The sequence below is a fragment of the Thamnophis elegans genome, chromosome Z, assembly GCF_009769535.1.
Source record: "Thamnophis elegans isolate rThaEle1 chromosome Z, rThaEle1.pri, whole genome shotgun sequence".
Taxonomy (NCBI): domain Eukaryota; kingdom Metazoa; phylum Chordata; class Lepidosauria; order Squamata; family Colubridae; genus Thamnophis; species Thamnophis elegans.
Genome location: NC_045558.1, coordinates 13231565 through 13254062, shown reverse-complemented (window position 1 = coordinate 13254062; position 22498 = coordinate 13231565). Strand labels below are relative to the sequence as shown.

Sequence of the window (22498 nt, the reverse complement as noted above, 5' to 3'; positions counted from 1 at the left end):
TCTACTTCTGCCCCATCTAGCCTCTCCCTGAAGCCAGACAGTCAGATACAGGCCTGACTCCTACGTACTAGATATCTTTTCAATGTATGAAGCAAATCACACAAAAAACCCTTTTAATCCTTTCCAACCCAACAGAACGTTAGAAATAAATCATGTAAAGTGAATCAGTCCTCTTCAAATGTGTCTGTCCATCAGCACAGTAATGACCTTAAAATGGAACAAAACAGGACCAAATTTGGTGTGAAGGAAGAAGAAAGAAGGGGTGAAAGAAAGAATTCCATAAGCTGAGATTTCTCTCTTTTTTTAATTTTTATTGTTTGAGGACCAAACTATCTGATACTAACCTACTGTAGTTTGTGCAATAGAGTAAACTAAAATCCATGCTGTTTATCTCAGCAGCTCACTGATCAGTCCACTCACGAGCTTCATAAACCATTGTTTACAGTTGAGTGTGTTTTACAAGCACCCATCAATTACTGTTAATTTAACAAAGCACAGTTAAAAAATGGGATTTAATATTACTGATGAATCCAATCTCCAGATTCTGATAGACGAGGTCACGTATTGTTTGTCATGGAAAGAAGGGTTTTCAATTAAATAAGTCTGAAATAAAGAAAGGAATTTAAATGACTCCTGGGTAGACAGCCAGAACTTCTAAGCTAGTATTAAATTCACCACCATAATCCATTACACAGCTTTAAGTAATTCCTTTCTGAAAAGTGTATTACTTGAAAATCCACTGCTAAGAAAAGTGTTCTTATTATTCTAATAAGAATTTATGACAGCTGAACTAATGTCAATCATCTCAGATTCTTCCAAATAGAAAGAATTATTTTAAGGGGGGGGAGTTCTAGACAATATTTTACTCTTCGTTTTTGAGGGAGGGGCAGGGAGAAAGGGAGGACAGGACAGCTTTTTAGTGCTGTTGTAACTTCAAGTGATCACTAAATTAATAGTAAATCAAGGACTATCTACAACAGGGTTGGAGGTCCAATCCTCTGTTCAAGCAGGAGACTTTATGCCAGAGGTGGTATTCAGCAGATTCTGACCAGTTCTGGAGAACTGGTAACAGAAATTTTGAGTAGTTCAGATAAATACTGGTAAATATCACCTCTGATTAGCCCCACCCCCGTCTATTCTTTCCCGAGTTCCAGTGATTGGGAGGGAATGGAGATTTTACAGTATCCTTCCCCTGCCATGCCCACCAAGCCATGTCTGCAGAACTGGTAGTAAAAAAAATTGAATCAGACCACTGCTTTATACCATTTTGAACAAATGATTGTCCAACCTCTTTTTGAAAAACTCCAGTGAAGAAGCACCCACAATTTCTGGAGGTAAGCCATTCCACTGATTGTTATCACTATCAGGAAATCTCTCCTTAATTCTAGGTTGGCTCTCTCTTTAATAGTCTTCCATCTATTACTTCTTAACTTGCCCTCAAGTGCTCTGGAGAATGGGTTCACCACTCTTCTCTGTTACAGGTCCTCAAGAATTGGAGCATTGCTATCAGGTTACCTCTAGTCCAGTGTTTCTCAACCTTGGCAACTTGAAGATGTCCGGACTTCAACTCCCAGAATTCCCCAGCCAGCATTCGCATTCGCTGGCTGGGGAATTCTGGGAGTTGAAGTCCGGACATCTTCAAGTTGCCAAGGTTGAGAAACACTGCTCTAATCCTTCTCTTTATTAGATTCTACATACCTAGTTCCCATTCATCATACCATTCAGTTTCTATTCCTCTAATCATCTTTGTTCTTGTTCTTTTTCTAGAGTCTCAGCATCTTTTTTACATCATGGTGGTTAGAAACGTATGCAGTATTCCAAATGTATAGGTAGTCCTTGACTTATGACCACTAATGAGTCCAAAATTTATGTGGCTAAGCAAGATAGTTGTTAAGGGGGTTTTGCCCCATTTTACGATCTTTCTTGCCACAGTTGTTAAGTGAGTCCCTGCAGTTATTAACTTAGTAACATAGTTGTTAAGCAAATCTGGCTTCCCCATTGACTTTGTTCATCAGTAAGTTGCAAAAGATGATCACATGATCCTGGGACACTGCAACCATCATAAATATGAGTCAGTTGCCAAGAACTGATATTTTGATCGCATGACCATGTCATGGGGCTGCAACAGTGAAAAACAGTCATAAGTCACTTTGATCAGTGCTATTGTAACTTCAAACCATCATTAAAAGAACTGTTGGAGGATTATCTGTACTATCATTTCACATTATCTTGGTACTATCCCTCTCTTGAGGCAACCTAGGACTGCACTGGTTGTTTTGAACAGCTGCCTCACACCGCTGTTTCATAGTTAAGTTTTTGTTCACTAGGATACCTAGATCCCTCTCATAATCACTCCTATTGGGCCAGGTACCACCTATTCTATACTTGTGTGTCTTGTTTTTCCTTCCTAAGTGTAAAACTACGTTTCTCACCACTGAATTTCATTTTCTTGGACAGTTGGCCCAATATTCAAATCTGTCAGAGTCCTTCTGGATCTTGAGTCTTCCTTTTAAGATGTTGGCTATTCCCCCCAGCTTGGTGTCATCTGCAAATTTGATGAATTCTTCTTCTATCCCTTGTCTACATCCTTTATGAAATTGTTGAAGAACCTTGGGGAGCCTCACTGCATGCTTCCTCCCATGTAGATGCAATTCCATTAAGTTGCATTACACATAAGAGTGCAGTTGATCAGCCAACTGTGAATCCATCTGGCAGCGAAAATGGTCTATCTCACATTTTTTTATCTTATCAAGGAGTAGATTATAGTCTGTCAAACGTCTTACTGAGGTCTAAGCAAACCATGTCCACAGCATTTCCCTGATCCATTAATTTATTCACTTTGTCAAAGAAGACTATAAGGTTTGTCTGTTATGGTTTGTTTTAATAAACCCATGCTGGTTTCTAGTAACCACTTATTTCTAGGTACCGTATATACTCGAGTATAGGCCGACCCGAATATAAGCCGAGGCACCTAATTTTACCACAAAAAAACTGGAAAAGTTATTGACTCGAGTATAAGCCTAGGGTGGGAAATGCAGCAGCTACCGGTAAATTTCAAAAATAAAAATAGATACCAATAATGTTTTTGAATATTTATTTCAAAGAAAAACAGTAAACTAGCGGTGTATTCAATGAAATACTTCACTCACCTCATGATGCTGATGTCCCGCTGTGATGATGATGTCCCGTGCAGCCGCGGGAGCGATGTCCCGCCTCCTATGACACACAGCACAGTGATTCCTATCATTGGATCACTGTACCAGAGGAGGTGGGACATCGCTATGTGGCTGCTTGCCATAACAAGGAGGAGGTGGGACATTGTTGCAGAGCGGCAGGAGGGGGAGGAAGGGGAATCGTAAGACAGCCCTGCATTACATTAGAACGTGAGGAGGGGGGATGGTGCGGTGCGCGCTGTGCGGCAAACTGACACAGAGGGAGGGGAAACTCACAGGGGCACTGGGCCATTCACGAGTGTCACCCAGCGGCATGGCCCCGCCCCTTTTTCTCCTCCATTTCGGGCAAATTTTTCACTGACTCGAGTATAAGCCGAGGCGGCTTTTTTCAGCCCAAAAAGTGGGCTGAAAAACTAGGCTTATACTCGAGTATATACAGTATTCACAAATATTCTGCTTGATTAACTTTTCCAGGATTTTCCCAGGTGTTGATTTCAGACTTGATTGGGGTGTAGTTTCCCTGAATCATTTTTTTCCCTTTTTGAAGATTTGAATCACATCAGCTCTTTTCCAGGGTTTTTATTTTATATTTTTAATCAATTTTATTCATTTATTATTAGTTACATTATTTAGTGCTTAATAAACATTGTGTTGTCTGGGTATTTAATTTGCGTAATAATACAAGTGCAATTCTTACTCTCCGTCCCTCTTTGCCAACATTAGTAAAATAAATTCCATATTTGATAATATTCTGTGTCTTCTTTCTGTTTTATTTTTCCAGTGTTCTGATAGTTCCCCGATGCACCAGAATCTTTGAAAGATTATGTTATCTCAGAACTAGACTTTGAAAGAGATCTGCTAGCTTCTTCAGAACGCTGGGATGTAAACCATCTGGTCCTCAAAGAAATAATAATGGAAAAATCACATATAAAGGGCAAAGTTTTGACTATTTTGACAGACTCGTCCAATTTGAATTGTGAATAAAAAATGTGCACTTTTTTGAAGCAGGCAAGTAAGTAAAGTCAGTCTTGAAAGAGGCAAGTGAAAGGGGGGGGGGATCCCCAAACTGGGGAAGAAAATTAAAAATCTGAATTTTGTCTATTATAGAGGCTTTCTTATCATGTCTGTTGCATTTTTTTTACCTTCTCCAAATGTAACGGGCCAAGTATTTTAATGTACTTAAAAAGAATGGCGCGGGCCTAATATAAGGCATGTATTATGGCATATAAAACAAATACATAAACTTTAAATAGTATGGCAAAGCATTAGCCATTTTTTTTTTGTATAAATCGTGAAATTTACCCCATGATGTCTAAACACGATGCAGAACACATGGAAAATCTTTGCTTCAAAATTAAAACAAAACACTCACTGTCAAATTCTGCTTCTGGAACAGTGCCTACTATGTCATCCATTTTCAAAACCCTTTAAAAAAAAAAAAGATTCAAGGACCGGGGGCCCAATTTTCCCTCTTTCATACTGCCTCCTTTGGCACTCTCCTTTTTCAATCTGGTTTTTTTTCCCCCCAGAAATAAAAAAAAATAGTTTCCAGGAATGATAGGGTGCATTGCTAGTAATTTCCAATAACTTGACAATCTTCCTCTAGTTCTTTCTTTTACTCTGAATATAATTCTGGCTTCATCGAATTCTGCTTCTTGTATAACCATGTACTTGGAGCCTCTTAAGAAGCTAATGCAATCATAGCAAACCTTGATTTGAAGGGGAAATAGACATAGGATTTGCCATCTGTAATTGCATCAAATAAAATTTACATTTATCTTTTCTTTTCTTTTTTCACTAACCCTGATGACACTATGGTCAGCTCAGAACAAATTCTTTGGTTAATTTCACCCACTTTTCCTGAACTTAAAATATAACAAGTGTGTACTATCTGCAGGGATTTCTGCAAAAGGAAGGAGTGTCAAAGAATTCAAGATGATGGTGATAACAATGCGGTCAAAACCTCGCCCTTTTTTAATGTGAAAAATAAGCTGTGCCCTGATTGAATTGAATTGAATTTATTGCTTTTATATGCCACCCTTTTCCCCGAAGGGGACTCAGACCCTACACCCATCTAGTCCAGATGGCTATTTTCCACTGGCCAACCATCCAAAACAGCCCACTAGTTCACAGTCTCACTTCCATCTGGGCTAACAGCCACTAATTCCCATGACCTCTATAAAATAAAACAACCCTTTTGAAGCCAGTGAGCCTGGTAGCCAGCACTGTGTCTCATGGTAGCGAATTCCAAAGTTGAACAATGCATTGTGTAAGAAAACATTTCCTCTGGTCTGTCCTGTTTTTTGATTGGCCCCAATGCCAGGATGTTCAGCTCTTCATACCTTCTCATAAAGGACCGCTCCCATTTCTGCCACTCACCTTTCTGTCCTGCTGCTAATTGTGTTGCAAGCCCCATCATGTATTCTTTTAATTTGCCAAATAAAATGTGGAAAATATGTTACTTCTCCTGCCTGAGATGAAAGGCTTTACAATATTTGCTTTGGCAGAAAACAACACAAAAGATGAATTTATTGCTTGGCCCGAAGTTTGTAGGAATTAAGCTTGTGTTCCTGAAATAGGAGCCTGCTAAAGCACAAGTCACAGTGATCTGGCCAGTTTCCATTTCGAGAAGTCTTTTTGCAATTTTCCTGTCTTCCATTTTCTTGACTAAAGGAAAAGCAGTGAATCCCCAATGTCCACATTGGAACAGATAAATCAATGACTTAAAAAGTGTTTGCTCATCCAGAAGTTTTTATTGTTCTAATTGCCAGCTCTTTAACAAAATATCCTATAACAGGAGCCCCTATGTTTGCTGAACTACACTCTTAGCAGCCTGGCAAGTATGATTAATGGTTAGGAATGCTGGAATCATAGGTCAACAACAGGTGGGAAATTACCTGGGCCATGTTCAGGTGACCTCTTGAAGTGCTATGTTCTCTTTCACAAAATGCCCGTTGTCTTACCTGAACGGTCCTTCTATGGGTGCTGCGAAGGGAATCCAATCATGGGTTAACTTAGCCCTCTAGCCTTGAGACTGAGTATGCAAATTTCAAAGTCACGCCTCCTCTGACTGGACTTCCGTTTCCATTCAGTTCTCGTACGAAGTCCACCGAAGGAACAATATGTCAATTGTCAATCAAGCCGCAGGCCATCCGGCACTACCTAGTCGAGTCCAGTCAGAATAAGAAAGTCACAGAGTCACGATCAAAATGGAGCCCTGACCAGCCGAACTGCGGGCGGGTTTGGATTCCCTTCGCAGCACCCATAGAAGGACCGTTCAGGTAAGACAACGGTCATTCTCCTGTGTGCTGCTCCGGGAATCCAATCATGGGATATGCCAAAGCAATTAAGTCCCAGGGCGGGAGCTAGGCTGGTCAGGCTCCTCCGCAGACGGAAGGACCCTTTGCAACACTCTCCGCCCAAAGGACGCCTCAGCCGAGGCAAAGACATCAATCTTGTAGTGGCGAATAAAAGGTGAGGGCGACGCCCAGGTGGCCGCCCTGCAAATCTCTTCTATGGACGCTTGCGTCGCCCAGGCCGCTGTGGTGGCCGCACTCCTGGTGGAATGAGGAGTGATCCGCCTTGGAACCGGTCTGGAGTGGGTGTCATACGCCAACGCAATGCAAGCTTTCAACCATCGGCCGATGGTGTGGGAGGACACCTTCTGTCCCATTGAAGACGGCTGGAAGGAGACGAACAGAGCCTCTGATCGTCGGAACGACGCAGTACGTTTCACATAGCGACGAAGAGCCCTGCGAACATCCAGATGGTGCCACTGGCGTTCCTGCGGATGAGACGGGTGAGGACAAAAGTCCGGCAGGACAAGTTCCTGAGTTCTGTGAAACAACGAGTTTATCTTTGGAAGAAAGGTCGGATCCAAACGAAGCACCACCTTGTTCGGGTGGAAGATGCAAAGATCTGCACGAACAGAAAGGGCTGCTAGCTCTGACACCCTCCTGGCCGATGTTATGGCCACCAGAAAAGCCGTCTTGAGCGTCAATAATCGGAGGCTGATGGAATGGAGAGGTTCAAAGGGGGCAGCTGTTAGGGCCCTGAGAACCAAGGCCAAATCCCACGTGGGATAACGGTGTACCGTCGGCGGTCGTAAGTTGGAAGCACCCTTAAGGAAGGTCCGAACCCGCGAGTGCTGAGATAAGGAGCGGCCTTGGCCACACCCGACCACCGTCGACAAGGCTGTGACCTGACGGCGAAGCGTGTTTGGCCCCAACCCTTTGTTGAGGCTGGACTGCAAGAAATCCAGAACTTGGGGCACTGAGGCCCTGATGGGATCGACCCCGGTGCGCCGGCACCACCGACAGAAGGCCTGCCAGGTAGCCTCGTAAATACGGGTAGTTGACGGGCGACGGGCCGCTTGAATGGTAGAAATTACTTCATCCGAATAGTGAAGGGCCGCTAGCATCGCCCGCTCACGTGCCACACGGCTAACTGCAACAGCTGAGGGCTCGGGTGCAGGAGAGCCCCTTGGTTGAGCTGAATCTGGTCGTCTGGAATCCTCCAAGGACGCGAAATGGACAGATGGACGAGGTCTGCGTACCAGGGACGTCTGGGCCACATCGGAGCGACCAGCAGTACTTCCGCCTGTTCCGTCAAGATCTTCTGAATGACCGACGGAAGGATCGGGAGAGGAGGAAAGGCATAAAGAAGGCCGGCCGGCCACCGACTGCGTAGAGCGTCTACTCCCTCCGCCCCCGGAGTCTGGTATCGGGAGTAAAACCGGGGAAGCTGCGCGTTGTGCGGGTGAGCAAACAGATCCACCTCGGGTAGGCCGAAGCGGCGAGAGAGTTCCTGGAAGAGAATGGGGTGGAGCTGCCACTCCCCCTGATCCACAGTCGCTCTGCTCAGCCAGTCCGCCTGAGTGTTGGCTTCGCCCGAGATGTGCTCCGCCCGAATCGATGAGAGTCTGGGCTCCGCCCAATGGAACAACCTTTCCGCTTCCAGCATCAGAGCTCTGGACTGTGTTCCCCCTTGGCGGTTGATGTGGGCCTTGGAGGCCACATTGTCGGTCAAAATTAACACATGGCAATGAGATACAATGTCCCGAAACTCCAGGAGAGCTAGACGGATGGCCCGCAACTCCAGCCAGTTTATGCTGTTCATCAGCTCCTGATCTGACCAGCGACCTTGGGCCACTCTGTCCAGGGCATGGGCCCCCCATCCAAATAAACTGGCGTCCGTTGTAACTTGAACGCGGTCCGGCTCCTTGAATGGACATCCCCGGAGGAGCCTGGACAACATCCACCAATGCAGGGACCACCTGGCCTTGCCCGGAAGCTGCACCTTGATGTGGGAATGACTGGTATGCGCTCTCTGGAAGGGCAGCAGAAACCACTGGAGAGGGCGCGCATGGAACCTGGCCCAGGGCACCACGCCGATGCAGGAGATCATCTTTCCTAGCAGTTTGGACAGCGACAGCAGTGGTACTCGCCGTTGAGATAGCACATGATGCGCCAGATGGTATATGCTCTGCCTCCTTTCCGGGGACAGGAAAACCTCGCACGACATCGAGTTGATGGTGGTTCCCAGATGAAGGAGGGACGTGGTTGGACGCAGATGGCTCTTGGGCCGGTTGAGGACAAACCCATGGTTTCGCAATGAGTCCATCGTGACCTGTAGGTCTCGGAGAGCCTGATCTCGAGAAGGCGACAACACCAACACGTCGTCTAAATAACAATTGATGCGTATTGGAATTGAGCGAAGGGAAGCTGCCAACACTGCCAGAAGTTTGGTGAACGTGCGCGGGGCCGAGGAGAGGCCGAATGGCAAGGCCCGGTATTGATAATGGCGGCCGTTGAAGTGAAACCGCAGGAACTTCCGATGTGCCGGATGAATGGGCACATGGAGGTATGCTTCTTTGATGTCTATGGAAGTCATCATGTCGCCTTGGCGGATGGAAGCCAATATGCTCTTTAGAGACTGCATTTTGAATTTTTGGTATTTGATATGCTGATTGAGCTGTTTCAAATCTAGGATTGCCCTCCATCCCCCGGAGTTCTTTGGTACCAGGAACAAGATGGAATAAAACCCTAGGCCTTCCTGCCCCTTGGGTACCTGTTCTATGGCCCTGATGGTGAGAAGATGGAATATCTCGGCGTCCATAAGGCGCCGTTTCGACGGGCACCTGGGCACAGGGCACCTGATGAACCTCCTCGGGGGGATGGATAGAAATTCTAGAGTGAGACCCAAGCTCACCACTTGAAGGGCCCAGGCGTCTGATGTGAGCTCCGCCCATTGGTGGGCGAAGGCCAAGAGACGTCCTCCTATGGCCCCTACCTCCTGCGAGTCAGCGGTATCTACGAAAGGAACGGTTGCCCACTCCTCGGGAGGACCGTCTACTCTGCGCCTGACCCTGCTGGCGCCCCCTGTCTCTGGCCCCAGCTCGGTCCTGGCCACGGTCCTGTGCCTGGGAGAACCCCCTGGTGTAGTTGGGGACATAGGGGGCGGAAGTAAACCCCGAGTCCCCAGACCGAAAGGGCTGTCGCCTACTATAAGGCTGTGGCCTCCTAAGTACACGGGCGCTGGTGGAGGGAAGCACCTTGCGTTTGTCCCGAGTCTCAATGAGAATGGGATCCAGCACTGCACCAAACAAGGCCCCGCCCTTGAAGGGCGTGGATGCTAGGCGCCACTTAGATTTGACATCAGCTTGCCAGTGGCGGAGCCAGAGCAAGCGTCGAGAGGCCACATTGGAAACCACGGCTCGGGATGCAAATTTTGCCGCGCTAAGGGTGGCATCTGCAGAATACTCTAAGGCCGCTATCAGCTTGGTGACATCCTGATGGAGGCGCAGTTCCTCCGGGTCCAGCCTTTCCTGTAGTTGTCTCAGCCAAACTAAGGAAGTCCTATTAAAGAAGGAAGCTGCAGTAGCGGAACGTAAGGCCCACGCCGCTGCCTGATGAGTTTTACGAATGACCGATTCGGCCTTGCAGTCCTCGGCCTTCAAACCTTCTGAAATTTCAGAAGGAATTAATGCCGGTGAAGCAAGAGCAGCAATGGGAGCATCCACCGTGGGAAACTGGAGGAGTGCCTCCAACTCTGGGGAAGATGTGTAAAGTTTCCTATCTCCGGACCCTGGAGGCTTAACTGCGGTCGGCTCATCCCACTGCTTCTGGATTAAATCAAGAAAAAGCTTGGGGGATGGAATAAAATCCTGCAGAGCCACCTGCTCAGCAAAGAGCCGCTCGGTGGCATCCAGGCCCACAGCAGCACTTTCTCCAGAAACCGCCTCCCCCATGTGGGCGGTAGTCTTGGCCTTATACAGCAGAGACTTGAAAAGAGTGTGCCTGAAGAGCCCAGGGGCAGTAGGCTGATCCATAGGTAGGCCCTCATCACCAGAAAAATCCCTATCCGGGATTTCACCTTCCTCCACTAAAGGAGATTGTGCACTAAACACAGAGGGGAAAGGGGAAGGAGGATCCGTTTGCAGGATGGAAGAATCCCCTTGCAGTGCCTGAGGAGCTAGGCCCGAGTAGGCCATAGTAGGCCTGGAGGCCTGGGATCTACGCATTAATTCCGCATCCACCCCTCTGGAAATAGCCTCTGAGATCATGCTGTAAAAATCAGCAGGAAGGCCCAAATCCTGGCCCTCCAGAGGCCTGAGGCCTGCAGCTGTGGGGGTGAATGTGGCAGAAGGCCCAGCGCGTGGAGGCGAACGAAGAGAAGCCCCACTAGCCTCAGAAATAATTGGGGGAGATTGAGGCCCGAAAACCCCTACCTCAGGAAGAGGGGCCTGGGGAAGCTGAATATCAGGGGACCAACCCTGCTCAACGACTCGCACCGGAGAAACAGGCTGCTGAATCAGAACCGGAGGGGAACAAATGGGAGCCCCAGATGCCTTGGGGGGAGCCTTGGCCTTATCTTTGCGCTTGTGCGACTTATCCCGAACAGTAGATGAGGCTCGAGGCCTGCTACTGGAAGCCCTGGTCGTGGCCTTGCTAGGCCCAGGGTTATCCCCCCCTCGCCAGGGGAACGGGGCTCAGAAACTGGCCCGACAGTACCTTGCACTACCGATTGATCAGCATAGTATGAATTTGAAAGAGCTCAATCAGCGAAACAAAGGAATGCAATTGCAAAGCACTCGCCAAGAACGCCACGTGGAAGCAGAGACAAGGAGAGAAGCGACCTCCTTCCTGAGTCAGCAACCTCGAGTGAGGGAAAAGGGAGGGGCGAAAGCAGTGCGCAGACTCAAGCGCGCGAATAAATTCTGCCTTCTCATCCCCAGACATTATCACGCATGCGTGAAGTTGCTTCCAAATAAGGCAGCCGGCATCAAAGGCGCGAAATTTAAAAGAAACGGCAGGGAGAAATCCCAAACAGCCGATCCATGCAATCCTCCGGCAGCCGCTCCAGCGAGGGCAGAAGGGAGGGAGGCAGGGGGGAGGAGAGGAACAGCCCCGATAAGCCACAGCTTCGGATCTGACCGCGCCCGTAGGCGGGTGCTATCCGGTGTGGGAAGGCGGCGCTGGAGAGACTCAGCTTCCCTGCGCGCCGAACTTAAAGGGAGGACAGGCGGAGAAGCCGTTTGGGAACGGCAAGATTGCCCCACGCTCCAGCTGCAGTAATCCGATATCCCTGCAAAGGGAGTAGTGAGAGAGGAATCGGCTGGCAGAAAACTGCCGCTTTACCTCCAACCAGCAAGAAATCCACAATGAAAACCAAGGAAATCCAGTATTAATCCTGAGAAATTATCAATTAGTCAAGAGAGAATTGAAATAGGTCTGTAGGCTTGGACTGAGTAAGAGAAACTGAATGGAAACGGAAGTCCAGTCAGAGGAGGCGTGACTTTGAAATTTGCATACTCAGTCTCAAGGCTAGAGGGCTAAGTTAACCCATGATTGGATTCCCGGAGCAGCACACAGGAGAAATTGGCAGGTCACTCTTTTGAAATGGTTTAGCAGATCCTGCACAGAAAGAATGGTTGTGCTAGATTACCCCAGAAATCCCTTCTAACTTACAATTTGGATAGCTACCGTATTTTTCGGAGTATAAGATGGACCTTTTTCCACAAAAAAAGAGGGCGATAATCTGGGTGTGTTTTACACACTGAATACAGCATTTTTGGCCTCCCGAAACCTCACCCCTTTCACAAAAATGGATGTGCAGAGGGTTTGGGAGGCCTGCAAAGTGCTCCTGGGGGCTGGAAAGGGCAAAAAGAAGCGGAAAATGTGCCATTTTTTTGCTCATTTTTTGCTCCAGCCCCCAGGAACATTCTACAAGCCTCCCAAAAGGCTATGCGTGCCCTCTTTTTTTTGGCAAAAACGGGCCCATTTTCACAAAAATGGGCCATTTTTGCTTGTTTTTGCCCCCCACAGCCCCCAGGAGCACTTTGCAGGCCTCTCAAACTCTCTGCATGCCCCATTTTTCACAAAAAATGAGAAGTGCAGAGGGTTTGGGAGGTCTGCAGAGTGCAAAAACCTTTTTTAAAAAATTATCTCTTCAAAATCCTGGTGCATCTTATACTCTGGTGCATCTTATACTCCGAAAAATACGATAGTTCTATGAACTGGAGTTCAAGAAAGTAGCAGATGGAAAGTGGGAAATTATATACACAGCTGGAATAGTTGACTAGATTGAAGTAGAATTAAAAGCAATGGAAGACCTGAAAAATAATGACATGCCCTTCCTCCTCGCAGCAACACAGGCAGACTCTACCTACCAAGGTAGATAGGTTGAGCATGGAATGCTGAAAGTACATCAGATGGTTGAACAAGAAAAGGGAAGTATATCTGAAGAAGCGGCACTGAAGTTAGTATACCAGAAAGGCTTACTGACTACTGGAGAGACCAAACAGGCCTGCAAGAAAGAAAGAATGAAGGACAGAATGGAGGCATGAGAAGACAAAGCACTACATTAAAAAATAACAGGGAGCCTAGATAATTATAAGGCCTGACAATGGCTGAGAGCAGGAAAATTGAAGAAAGAGACTGAGAGACTAATTCTGGCTGCACAAGACCAAGCTTAAGAACAAATGCATACAAAGCCAGAATTGAGAAGACAGCAACAGACAATAAGTGCCACCTATGCAAAGAAGCTGAAGAAACAGTGAACCACCTGGTAAGCTGCTGCAAGAAGATCGCACAGACTGACTATAAGCAAAGGCATGACAAAGTAACAACAATGGTGCACTGGAACACCTGAAGGAATATCATGTGCCTGCCGGCAAGAACTGGTGGGATCATAAAATAGAGAAAATGAAGAAGGTAAATTGCTCTGGGGCTTTAGAAGTCAAACAGACAGGTACCTACAGCATAACGCTCCAGACTTAACAATTGTCAATAAGACAGACAATAAAGTCTGCATGGTGGATGTGGCAGTACCTGGGGACAGCAGAAGAGAAGAGAAAGAACCAGAGAAGATAGCAAAATACAAAGACCTACAAATAGAAATAGAACGATTGTGGCAAAAGCAAGCGAAGGTAGTACCAACAGTAATAGGGGCCCTTGGACACAATCCCAAAACAGCTACAGTACCATATGAATGCCATCAGCATTGACAAATTTGGTATCAGTCAATTGCAAAAGGTGACTTTACTCAAAACAGCTTCCATTCGGTGACGATATCTGTTAACACCAACAGATTTCACTCTACTATGTTTCCCCGAAAAGTATTTTCTTTTGACCCTCCGAAATAAGCGCTTGGCCTTATTTTCGGGGAGGTCTTATTATTTTTGAGGTGCAGGAGGCAGGCAGCGTGTGGTCACCTCATGGCTGCTGCTGCGTTGCAATATTTTCAGGGAGGACTTATTTTAGCAGATGCGCTCAAAAGCCTGATTGGGCATATAATCCAGGGAAGTCTTATTTTCAGGGAAACAGGGTACAATATCACTGCAGCAAAGGCATATTTATAAAATTGAGCCCATATTGCCTTAGGGGAAAAAAAGGCTGCAGACCAGACCACATTCTGATTTTAACATCCTTGCAAAAATATTACATCAACTTCCTTATCTGTAAATTACCCTTATGGCTTATGTTGTATCCTGAATACTTTAAATGGCATTGTCATGGTTTTGAACTTTTTACCTTTTCCAAAGGTATATAAGCAAGCAGCTATTTTGTTCTTTGCATAAGAGATTGAAAGTCACTTGTGTGCAGCATTTAAATGTAACTATGAACTCTTTCTTGTCTTGGGGTTATTTGACACAAATGCCAGGATTTACTAAGAAGGATTTGGGGGCCCCTTGTGGACAAGTGAATTTTGGATTGTGGCACATTTGAATTTATGAAAAGTAAGTTGAATTTGCCTAATTCTGCAAATGCCAGCAAGGGCTCTTTAACTTTACATGGAAAATAAACCACAGTCATTTTCAATTAGAAAATTAAAAACCAAATATTCAAAGTTCATGGGACTATATGTTCAGTTTTATTCCAAAAATAAGTATAAAGATTTACAGTACATAGCGTATTTGAAACAAATATATTTCTTTTAAAGGGATGCTTTCATAAATATTTATTCTGTGTTTCATAAAAATGTTCTCTAGCTCAAGTCCAAATACTGTGTTGATACATCTTAAAACATATAAATACTATTTACAAATAGGAATTTAAAAAAATATTTCAGCCATGCAATATTCTGCTAAATCCCACACATTAACAAATTCATTTCAAACCATGAGGCCATATTTGTGCATTCAGATACAGGCCTGTTTGCATTTTATAAGGCCTGCTGCAAAAGCAGGTTTAATTTCTCCGCCTCGTCTGGCTGAGGCAGGGCCCATATCTTCTTGACATACTTAATGTCTATTATTCCAGATTCTTTAGCAAGTGCTATGCCCAGAACGCCACTTGGTTTCTCAGGTTCACCCAGTACAGCCATTGTTGTAATCCTGAAGACAAAGAAATAACAACTTTTTGTTTAATAAGCAGAGGAAAAGAGAGTAAAGAGCTTCAGTGGCATTTGCTTTCTTCCTTGCTTTGCAGAATAGATTAAAATACCTTCTCACTGGATAGGACCATGACACTACTCAGGTTAGACTAACTCCATGTGGATCTTCCTCTCTTGATCATCATCTCTTGCAGTCTTTAAGAAGAGAGTGGGCAACTACCTTTCATACCGAGGAGGACTGGACTAGATCAGTGATTCTCAACCTTGGCAATTTTCAAACGTGCGGAGTTCAACTGCTTGCTGGGGAATTCTTAAAGCCAAGGTTGAGAAACACTGAAATGGACGATCCAACATTTCTATATTCTATCTCCATATCTGAGAACACAATTCCTTGACAGAGGAGAACCAGCCCTTTCTACTGTCTGACTGGGGCCAAATTTTAGATGGGGAGAATCACTGAGTTAATGATTGAGACCACTGTCTGGGGCTACCAGATTTATACCTAAGTCTCTCAAATGTTATGTTGGTCTGATTTTCAAACATTCCCAGCCAGTGGTGGGATTCAGCCAGTTCTCACCAATTCGGGAGAAACGGTTGTTAACTTTCTAAGCAGTTTGGAGAACCGGTTGTTGGAAGAAATCTTGTTTTGTTTTGTTTTTTCACTTACAATCTTGTAAGGAAGGCAGGAAGGAAACATTCTGGTGTTGTGTCTAGCTTAATCTTTATTGCCCTGCTTACAGAAACTGACTCTCTGGTTAACCCTTATTCCATTGTAACAACTAAGGCCAAGCGCCCATCGACCTGAGTGATGTTGAGTTGGCCAAGCCCACATGGTCACATGACCACCGAGCCACGCCTACCCAGCTGGTCATTAGGACAGAGCACCGGTTGTTAAATTATTTGAATCCCACCACTGTTCCCAGCATCTTATTTAAGAGCATTTGACGACTAGCCAGAATCAAGTGAGAAACAATTAGGAATCAAAACGGCACATTGTCATGATACTCACTTCAAACTCGTTGGTGAGAATAATATGAAAACATGGTCTCTTAATCTTGGCAACTTTGGGATGAATAGATTTTAACACACTCTTTAAGTTGCTAAGATTGGGTAATATGAACATTTTCCTTTCTTGCTCCAATTAGGAGAATTACCTGAACCACAGACATATGGCTCTGGGTTAAAGAAACAAAATTTTCTCTCAGCATTCAGATAAATTCTCCAAAATGAATGGAAAATAGGGCACAAGTGATGGTCCTATCCTCTTGCCTGTTGCCTTCAGGTTTGAAGCCTGAAAAATAATTGCCTGGCTTTTGTTTGAACTCATTTCTATGGGATAAGGCTTTTTAAAAAGCGGAGGCCCAAACAGCAGCAACTGCACCATGAGGTAAATATCAGCAACATGGCAGATGGAGCATCATTATAGAAGCTCATCCCTTAAGACATGAATGCAAGTTCAAAAGAGAAATCCCAAAGGTGCTTTTTCATGAAGCAACTGGAGTTTCTTCTTGTTTTTCTTTGAAGACATTTTGCCTCAGGGTTACCTGAGAAATGTTCCTGGTTCCTGTAGTCTGCAGTTTTTTTCTCTGGCAATCCATTCCTACTTCCACACCATTCAAAGGGTGTGCATCCAAAATTGTATAGCTAAAAAACTGAAGACTACAAGAATCAGGATCATTATTCAGGTGACCCTGAGAACACAGATAAACCTCCAAGTGCTTCAATGACCTTCTAAAAGGATGCAAATGACCGGCTGTCTGCAAGGAATATAAATCCTTCCTTTCCCCACTATCTTGTCAAGAGCTGAAGAAGCTTCTTGGATGAGAAGTGAAATGTCTTCAAAAGAAAAAATAAGAAAGTCCAGTTGCCTCCTGAAAAAGCACCTTTAGGACAACCATGATCTGGATGACTGACAATCTCTACAGACGTCGAAAGAGGAAGGATACCAGTGTGACCCTGTTGGTCCAGGGAATCATATTTCTGTCCTTGCAAATGCAAATTCGGTTTTGCTTCTCATCTTCTCCTGAATGACTGGAGCACGGGGAGAGAAAGAAACAAGGCCTGCATGCAGGCATCGTTCTTTACTATTTTACGCCCTTCATCCATGTAACTGAACACCTGAATAGAGACTGGTATCTATGAAGATTAAAGCCCAACAGACCTGCTTGTTTTCATTTCTGCCCAATTTGTACAATTGCAAACCAAAGAACATCCTGTAAACTTACTTATCGGACCAGACTGGCTGTTTGGCTACAGGTGACAAATCATTTTCCAAGAGATCCCAAATATAAACTACAGATGTGGCATCCAAAACAAAAAACACAGCTGGCCTGGTTAGAGCCCACTGGAGGGTGACTACTGACTGTCCCGCTGTGCTGTTGTTCCATTGCATAAGTGGAAGCTCTGAAGCCATTTGGTGAAGTCTAATGCTCCCATCTGAACAGCCCACCTGAAAGCATAAAAACACACACAATTTTTTTTAAAAAAAAATATATCATACTTTTTTTCTGATTAATGAATTGTTTTAAGGCAAGGTTTTCCAATGTATTGTTTAATGTATTGTTTTAAGGCAAGGTTTCCCAATTTACTGAACCTCTGGTGGTCCAAAAGTATGATGTAAAGTCAAAAGCATGGATATCCAATAAAATGCATAACATTAAATGGCTGATCATTAGAAATATCACCAAATTATGCATGGCGTTAGCTTTCTTCAGCTGAAAAAGAACCTCTTCCTGTGAATTTCAGTGATTATTACTGGATTACTATTAGAAGTGGATTATTACTGTATTTATTATTTGAGATCCTAAGGACACCCATCAGGTGAAGAATGTCGCGTAAGTCTTGAAGACCACAGACATACAGTATTTCACTGCCTGACCCTGACATTCAAAAAGTGTCATTGACAAAGCTGTGGCACATGAAATAAGACGGAAACTGTCTTTCTTTACTTGTTCCTTATGCGATGCATATTGCAAGAATTCAGACCACATCAGAACCCCAGAACCCCAGGCAGGTGGAGGTGCTTTTCACACCTCCACTTGCCACTTATTACAAATGCACCCTCATGCTTGCAATCACTTTGCTACAATTTATTGAGCACCTCTGTGTGTCCCGGTTTCTAGCACTATATTCTGGCAGTTGTGCGAGAAGCATTCAGAACCCTTATGCTTCAAGATGAAAAAAGACCAAGTTACTGTCAAAGTGAGCTCAGATTCATAGAGGAGGAGACTGATAATGAACAGCGAGCTCCAGAGTTATTGGAGCTGTCCAAGCAGGCAGAAGAGGGCAGTCCAGTAACCACCAGATCCAGCCATGGCTGGTCTCTAAAGATAAAGAGGCTGAGTTGCTACCACTGCTCAACACAAGGACTTGATGTGTGATGAAGAGAGCAGAGAAAATGCTGTCATGGATGCGAGGTTGCTCAGGAGTGTCGCCCTTCCAAATGAACAACACCAGAGCTCCTTTTATTTAAGATGAGCAGCAAACTTAAGTTTTTATAGCAATAGCAGTAGCAGTTAGACTTATATACCGCTTCATAGCGCTTTCAGCCCTCTCTAAGCGGTTTACAGAGTCAGCATATTGCCCCCAACAACAATCCGGGTCCTCATTTTACCCACCTCGGAAGGATGGAAGGCTGAGTCAACTCTGAGCCGGTGAGATTTGAAGAGACAAACTGCAGAACTGCAGTCAGCTGAAGTAGCCTGCAGTGCTGCATTTAACCACTGCGCCACCTCGGCTTCTATTGATGACAACTGCCTGTTGATCCCCCTCCCACACACTTTAACTCCTGACTTGTGAATCTCACAACTTTGACTCTGTAACTGGACTAGCTGATGAAACGTCTACAAAGTTTTGACCTTGAAACTCTACTGCCCACTGTTTTGGACTGGAACTCTTTTAAAGCAAACTTATAAAATTTGGTCAAGGGTGGCATTTGTCTCTCCACTACATATGCATATGTTTGCACTTGTTCATTTACTTACTTTGCAAAAGCAATTTATTTATTAAAGTGTGCAACTACCTCTATGTGTGCTTATGTATGTTTGATCTGGGACATGACAGCTATTCACACTTGACTATTTTGATGAGTTGTTCAGGCTGTGTAGTACGGATTTCCTACGGAGGCTTTATGGAAGTAGAGCAGTGTCTCTTAATGTTAGCAACTTTAAAATCTGTGGACTTCAAACCAATATGGGGAATTAGGAACTCCAAGAAGAAGGGATTAACACCTGAGCCTAATTGCTGATGGTGCTCTGTCTGACAATGTGAATAAAGTTTGCAAAGCCTAGCCCAGAACTGTAATGGCTACTGCTCCACAGATAAGTTATCCATAGTATGCACACTAACTTTCAGGCATTCACTGATATGACACCACCTGAATGATTCCAATCAAGAACGTAGAGCAGGAAACTATAATAAAGGTAACACACATTTGGTTTTACATATCCTAACAGCAGCCAGGATTGTATATGCACAATGTTGGAAAAGCCCAGAAACCCCTGCAGATGATATTATAATAAAAAAATTCTGGAATATGCAGAGGTGGATAGGTTAACCCTAAAAATTAAAGGAAAAGAAGATTTGGATTATTTTACAACATGAGAACTATTCTACAAATGGTTAAATGACAAATACTGAGGTTAGAGGAGTGGAATTAGGTGAAATATGGTCTACATGAGAAAGAAAAACTGATAAGTAAATATTTTGATGGCTATACAATGAATACTGTAATGGAAGATAGTATATGTTGCAAAAATGATTGATATTATTGCATATTTGTTTATACATTACCGTATATTTGTTTATATACATATGATTATAATGACGATGATGATGTTTGTTTGTTAACACCTTGGACACCTCGAGAACAAACTGATCAACATAGAAATGGAATGTATGATATAAAACAATAAAAAATGTTTAACAGAAGAATGTAGAGCATCCTTACCAAAAAGATCGGCTTTCCAAAAGGCGAAAAATCTATTGCATTAACTTGGGTTGCTCTTGGTCCCCCCTGCTGGGGTTTGAACCACTTGGGAGGGACTTTCAGCTCATGCCTTGTGCCGTGGCTCACAAAACCCTGTGAAGTTTTGAAAAGGAAAAAAGAAAAGTCATGGCTACATTTGGTGAAATTGCACAAAGAATAGTTCAGAGGGAATTGCGGGCTTTGTCCAGATTCTGACAATGCAGCCATTAGTAATATTAGCTATTAGCTATTAGTGATAGCAATCCCCAGGCTCACTATACCACTCTAAAAATCTATTACACTAAGAAAAGTTGGCAAGAATAAAATTAGATTAAGAATATTACTCACAGCATCGGTTCCAACAACAAAGTGATTAGGATTTGAAGGCAGAAATTTAATGTTCAGTGTCTGGGGCACCCCCAGAAATGTGTAATCTTTTGGAGAAATACTGAATATAAAAGAAACATATATATTAACAAGTGAAACTGCAACAAATATTGAAGCACAGAGTGAATATCTTAGATTTATTAACCAGCAGAATCTAAGTCTAGATCTTCCATTAAATTCCCCATCTTGTTTCTATATTTTCCTAGTGATTTTAGATATAATAATCTTGTTCAGAATGAGGTTAATTTTTTAGACAGAGTGACAAATGGACATTTCTCTCTCAAAGCATATTTGTTATTCCTTCAACAAACCTGAGCAGAAGGAATTCAGATAGAAATTGCCATTTGGATATGCATTCATGTGTACATATTGGTTAGATGTACTGTGTTTCCCAAAAAAATAAGACAGGGTCTTATTTTCTTTTGAAATAAGCACTTGGCCTTATTTTCAGGGAGGTCTTATTATTTTTGAGGTGCAGGAGGCAGCGAGCGTGGTCACCTCATGGCTGCTGCTGTGTTGCAATATTTTGGAGGAGGGCTTATTTTCAGGGGATGGATTACTTTAGTGCATGTACTCAAAAGCCCGATTGGGCTTATTATCCGTGGAGGTCTTATTTTCAGGGAAACAGGGTATATCCCACCACCATCAAAGAACCCCTCCTTTCTTCTATTTCTTCCCAGAAAAGCCTTATTTGGTAGGTTGAGTTTGGAGAGGTTGGTTCCCACCTCGTTCAGGGAGATTCTTTTGCTGACCATAAAGCTGAACTTTCTCCAGCACCATCCAACTACTACACATTCTAGTGTTTCTTAAACTTTTAAGATGTGTGGACGTCAATTCCCAGAATTCCTTTTGTTGGCTGGAGAATTCTAGGAGTTGAAGTCCAGGTTTTAAAGTGGCCAAGGCTGAGAAATACTGACTCAATCGATCATGTAGCTTGGCTTGTACTGATGCTCTACACAGGGGTGTCAAACTGGTGGCCCACAGGCCAGATGCATCACGCACGAGCCATACTCCCTTCAGCTCTGCAAACGCAAAAAAAACCCACCACATTGCGATACATCACGTGAGGTGATCAAGTTTGACACCCCTGCTCTAATGCTCTAACATGACCAAGCAAACTTTTTGTCCATGGAGCATTTGGAACAGGGCTTTGCACCTGAAGCATCATTATTCAAGCTTTCTTCCACTTTCTGCCCTACTGATGTGATCTGCTACTAAGGAACTACTATCCCCTCTTTGGAAATCTGCCAACAGTGACATATGTGCTTTCAAGGATAATCCCATTAAGAAGATGTGTTCTACATATTTTACCTGCAATTCAGCTGAACGGTAGAGCTATGAACCAATTTAATTTTCCCCCCAGGAATTAATCCTGAAAGTAATAAAATGCATTATGATAATTATAATAGCAACAATTTATTAGCACTGATATAATTAAATGGAAGGGCAATTTTAAATCCAACTGTGACTTATCAATTTATGTCCATAAGTTCTGTTCACAAATTTAACTAGGCAGAAAAATAAATATGTATTCTTATTCAATATGGCATACATATTAACACAAAAAAGCTGTTAATTAGCCAATACAGCTCCAATCCTCCTATTGCTTGTCAGCAATACTCTTCCACCAGTGAAATTCCCTTTCAGCCCATGAATAAGATAACGGTAAAGGTTCCCTTTGCACATATGTGCTAGTCGTCCCCGATTTTAGGGAGCGGTGCTCATCTTCATTTCAAAGCCAAAGAGCCAGCATTGTCTGAAGACGACTCCATGGTCGTGTGGCTGGCATGACTAAACGATGAAGACGCACGCTGTTATCTTTCCACTAAAGGTAGTTCCTATATTTCTACTTGCATTTTTTACATGCTTTCGAACTACTAGGTTGGCAGAAGCTGGGGCAAGTAACGGGAGCTCCTTTACGTAATGCTAGGGATTCAAACCGCTGAACTGCTGACCTTCATTGTTTATTTGATCCAAATGTGCTTTTTCAGGAGGCAACTGGACTTCCTTGTTTTTCTTTTCTTTTGAAGACATTTCTTCCTTCTCATCCAAGAAGCTTCTTCAGCTCTGACAGGATAGTGAGGAAGCTTCAGAGCTGAAGAAGCTTCTTGGATGAGAAGGAAGAAGCACATCTTCA

The 22498-nt window shown here is 44.0% G+C and overlaps 1 protein-coding gene across 3 annotated transcripts in view; it reads right to left on the bottom strand.

Moving 5' to 3' along the window:
- Window positions 1–14534: 14534 nt before the first annotated feature.
- WDR60 (WD repeat domain 60) overlaps window positions 14535–22498 on the bottom strand; it is a 38270-nt gene continuing 30306 nt past the window's right edge. For all 3 annotated transcript variants that reach the window (XM_032237528.1, XM_032237529.1, XM_032237530.1), the window contains 5 exons: window positions 21673–21733; window positions 20323–20422; window positions 19957–20088; window positions 17234–17457; window positions 14535–15009 (listed from right to left, as the gene is read on the bottom strand). In XM_032237528.1, coding sequence (XP_032093419.1) covers window positions 14838–15009; window positions 17234–17457; window positions 19957–20088; window positions 20323–20422; window positions 21673–21733 — 689 coding nt within the window. In that variant the 3' untranslated portion in view covers window positions 14535–14837. The remainder of the gene's footprint in view (window positions 15010–17233; window positions 17458–19956; window positions 20089–20322; window positions 20423–21672; window positions 21734–22498) is intronic.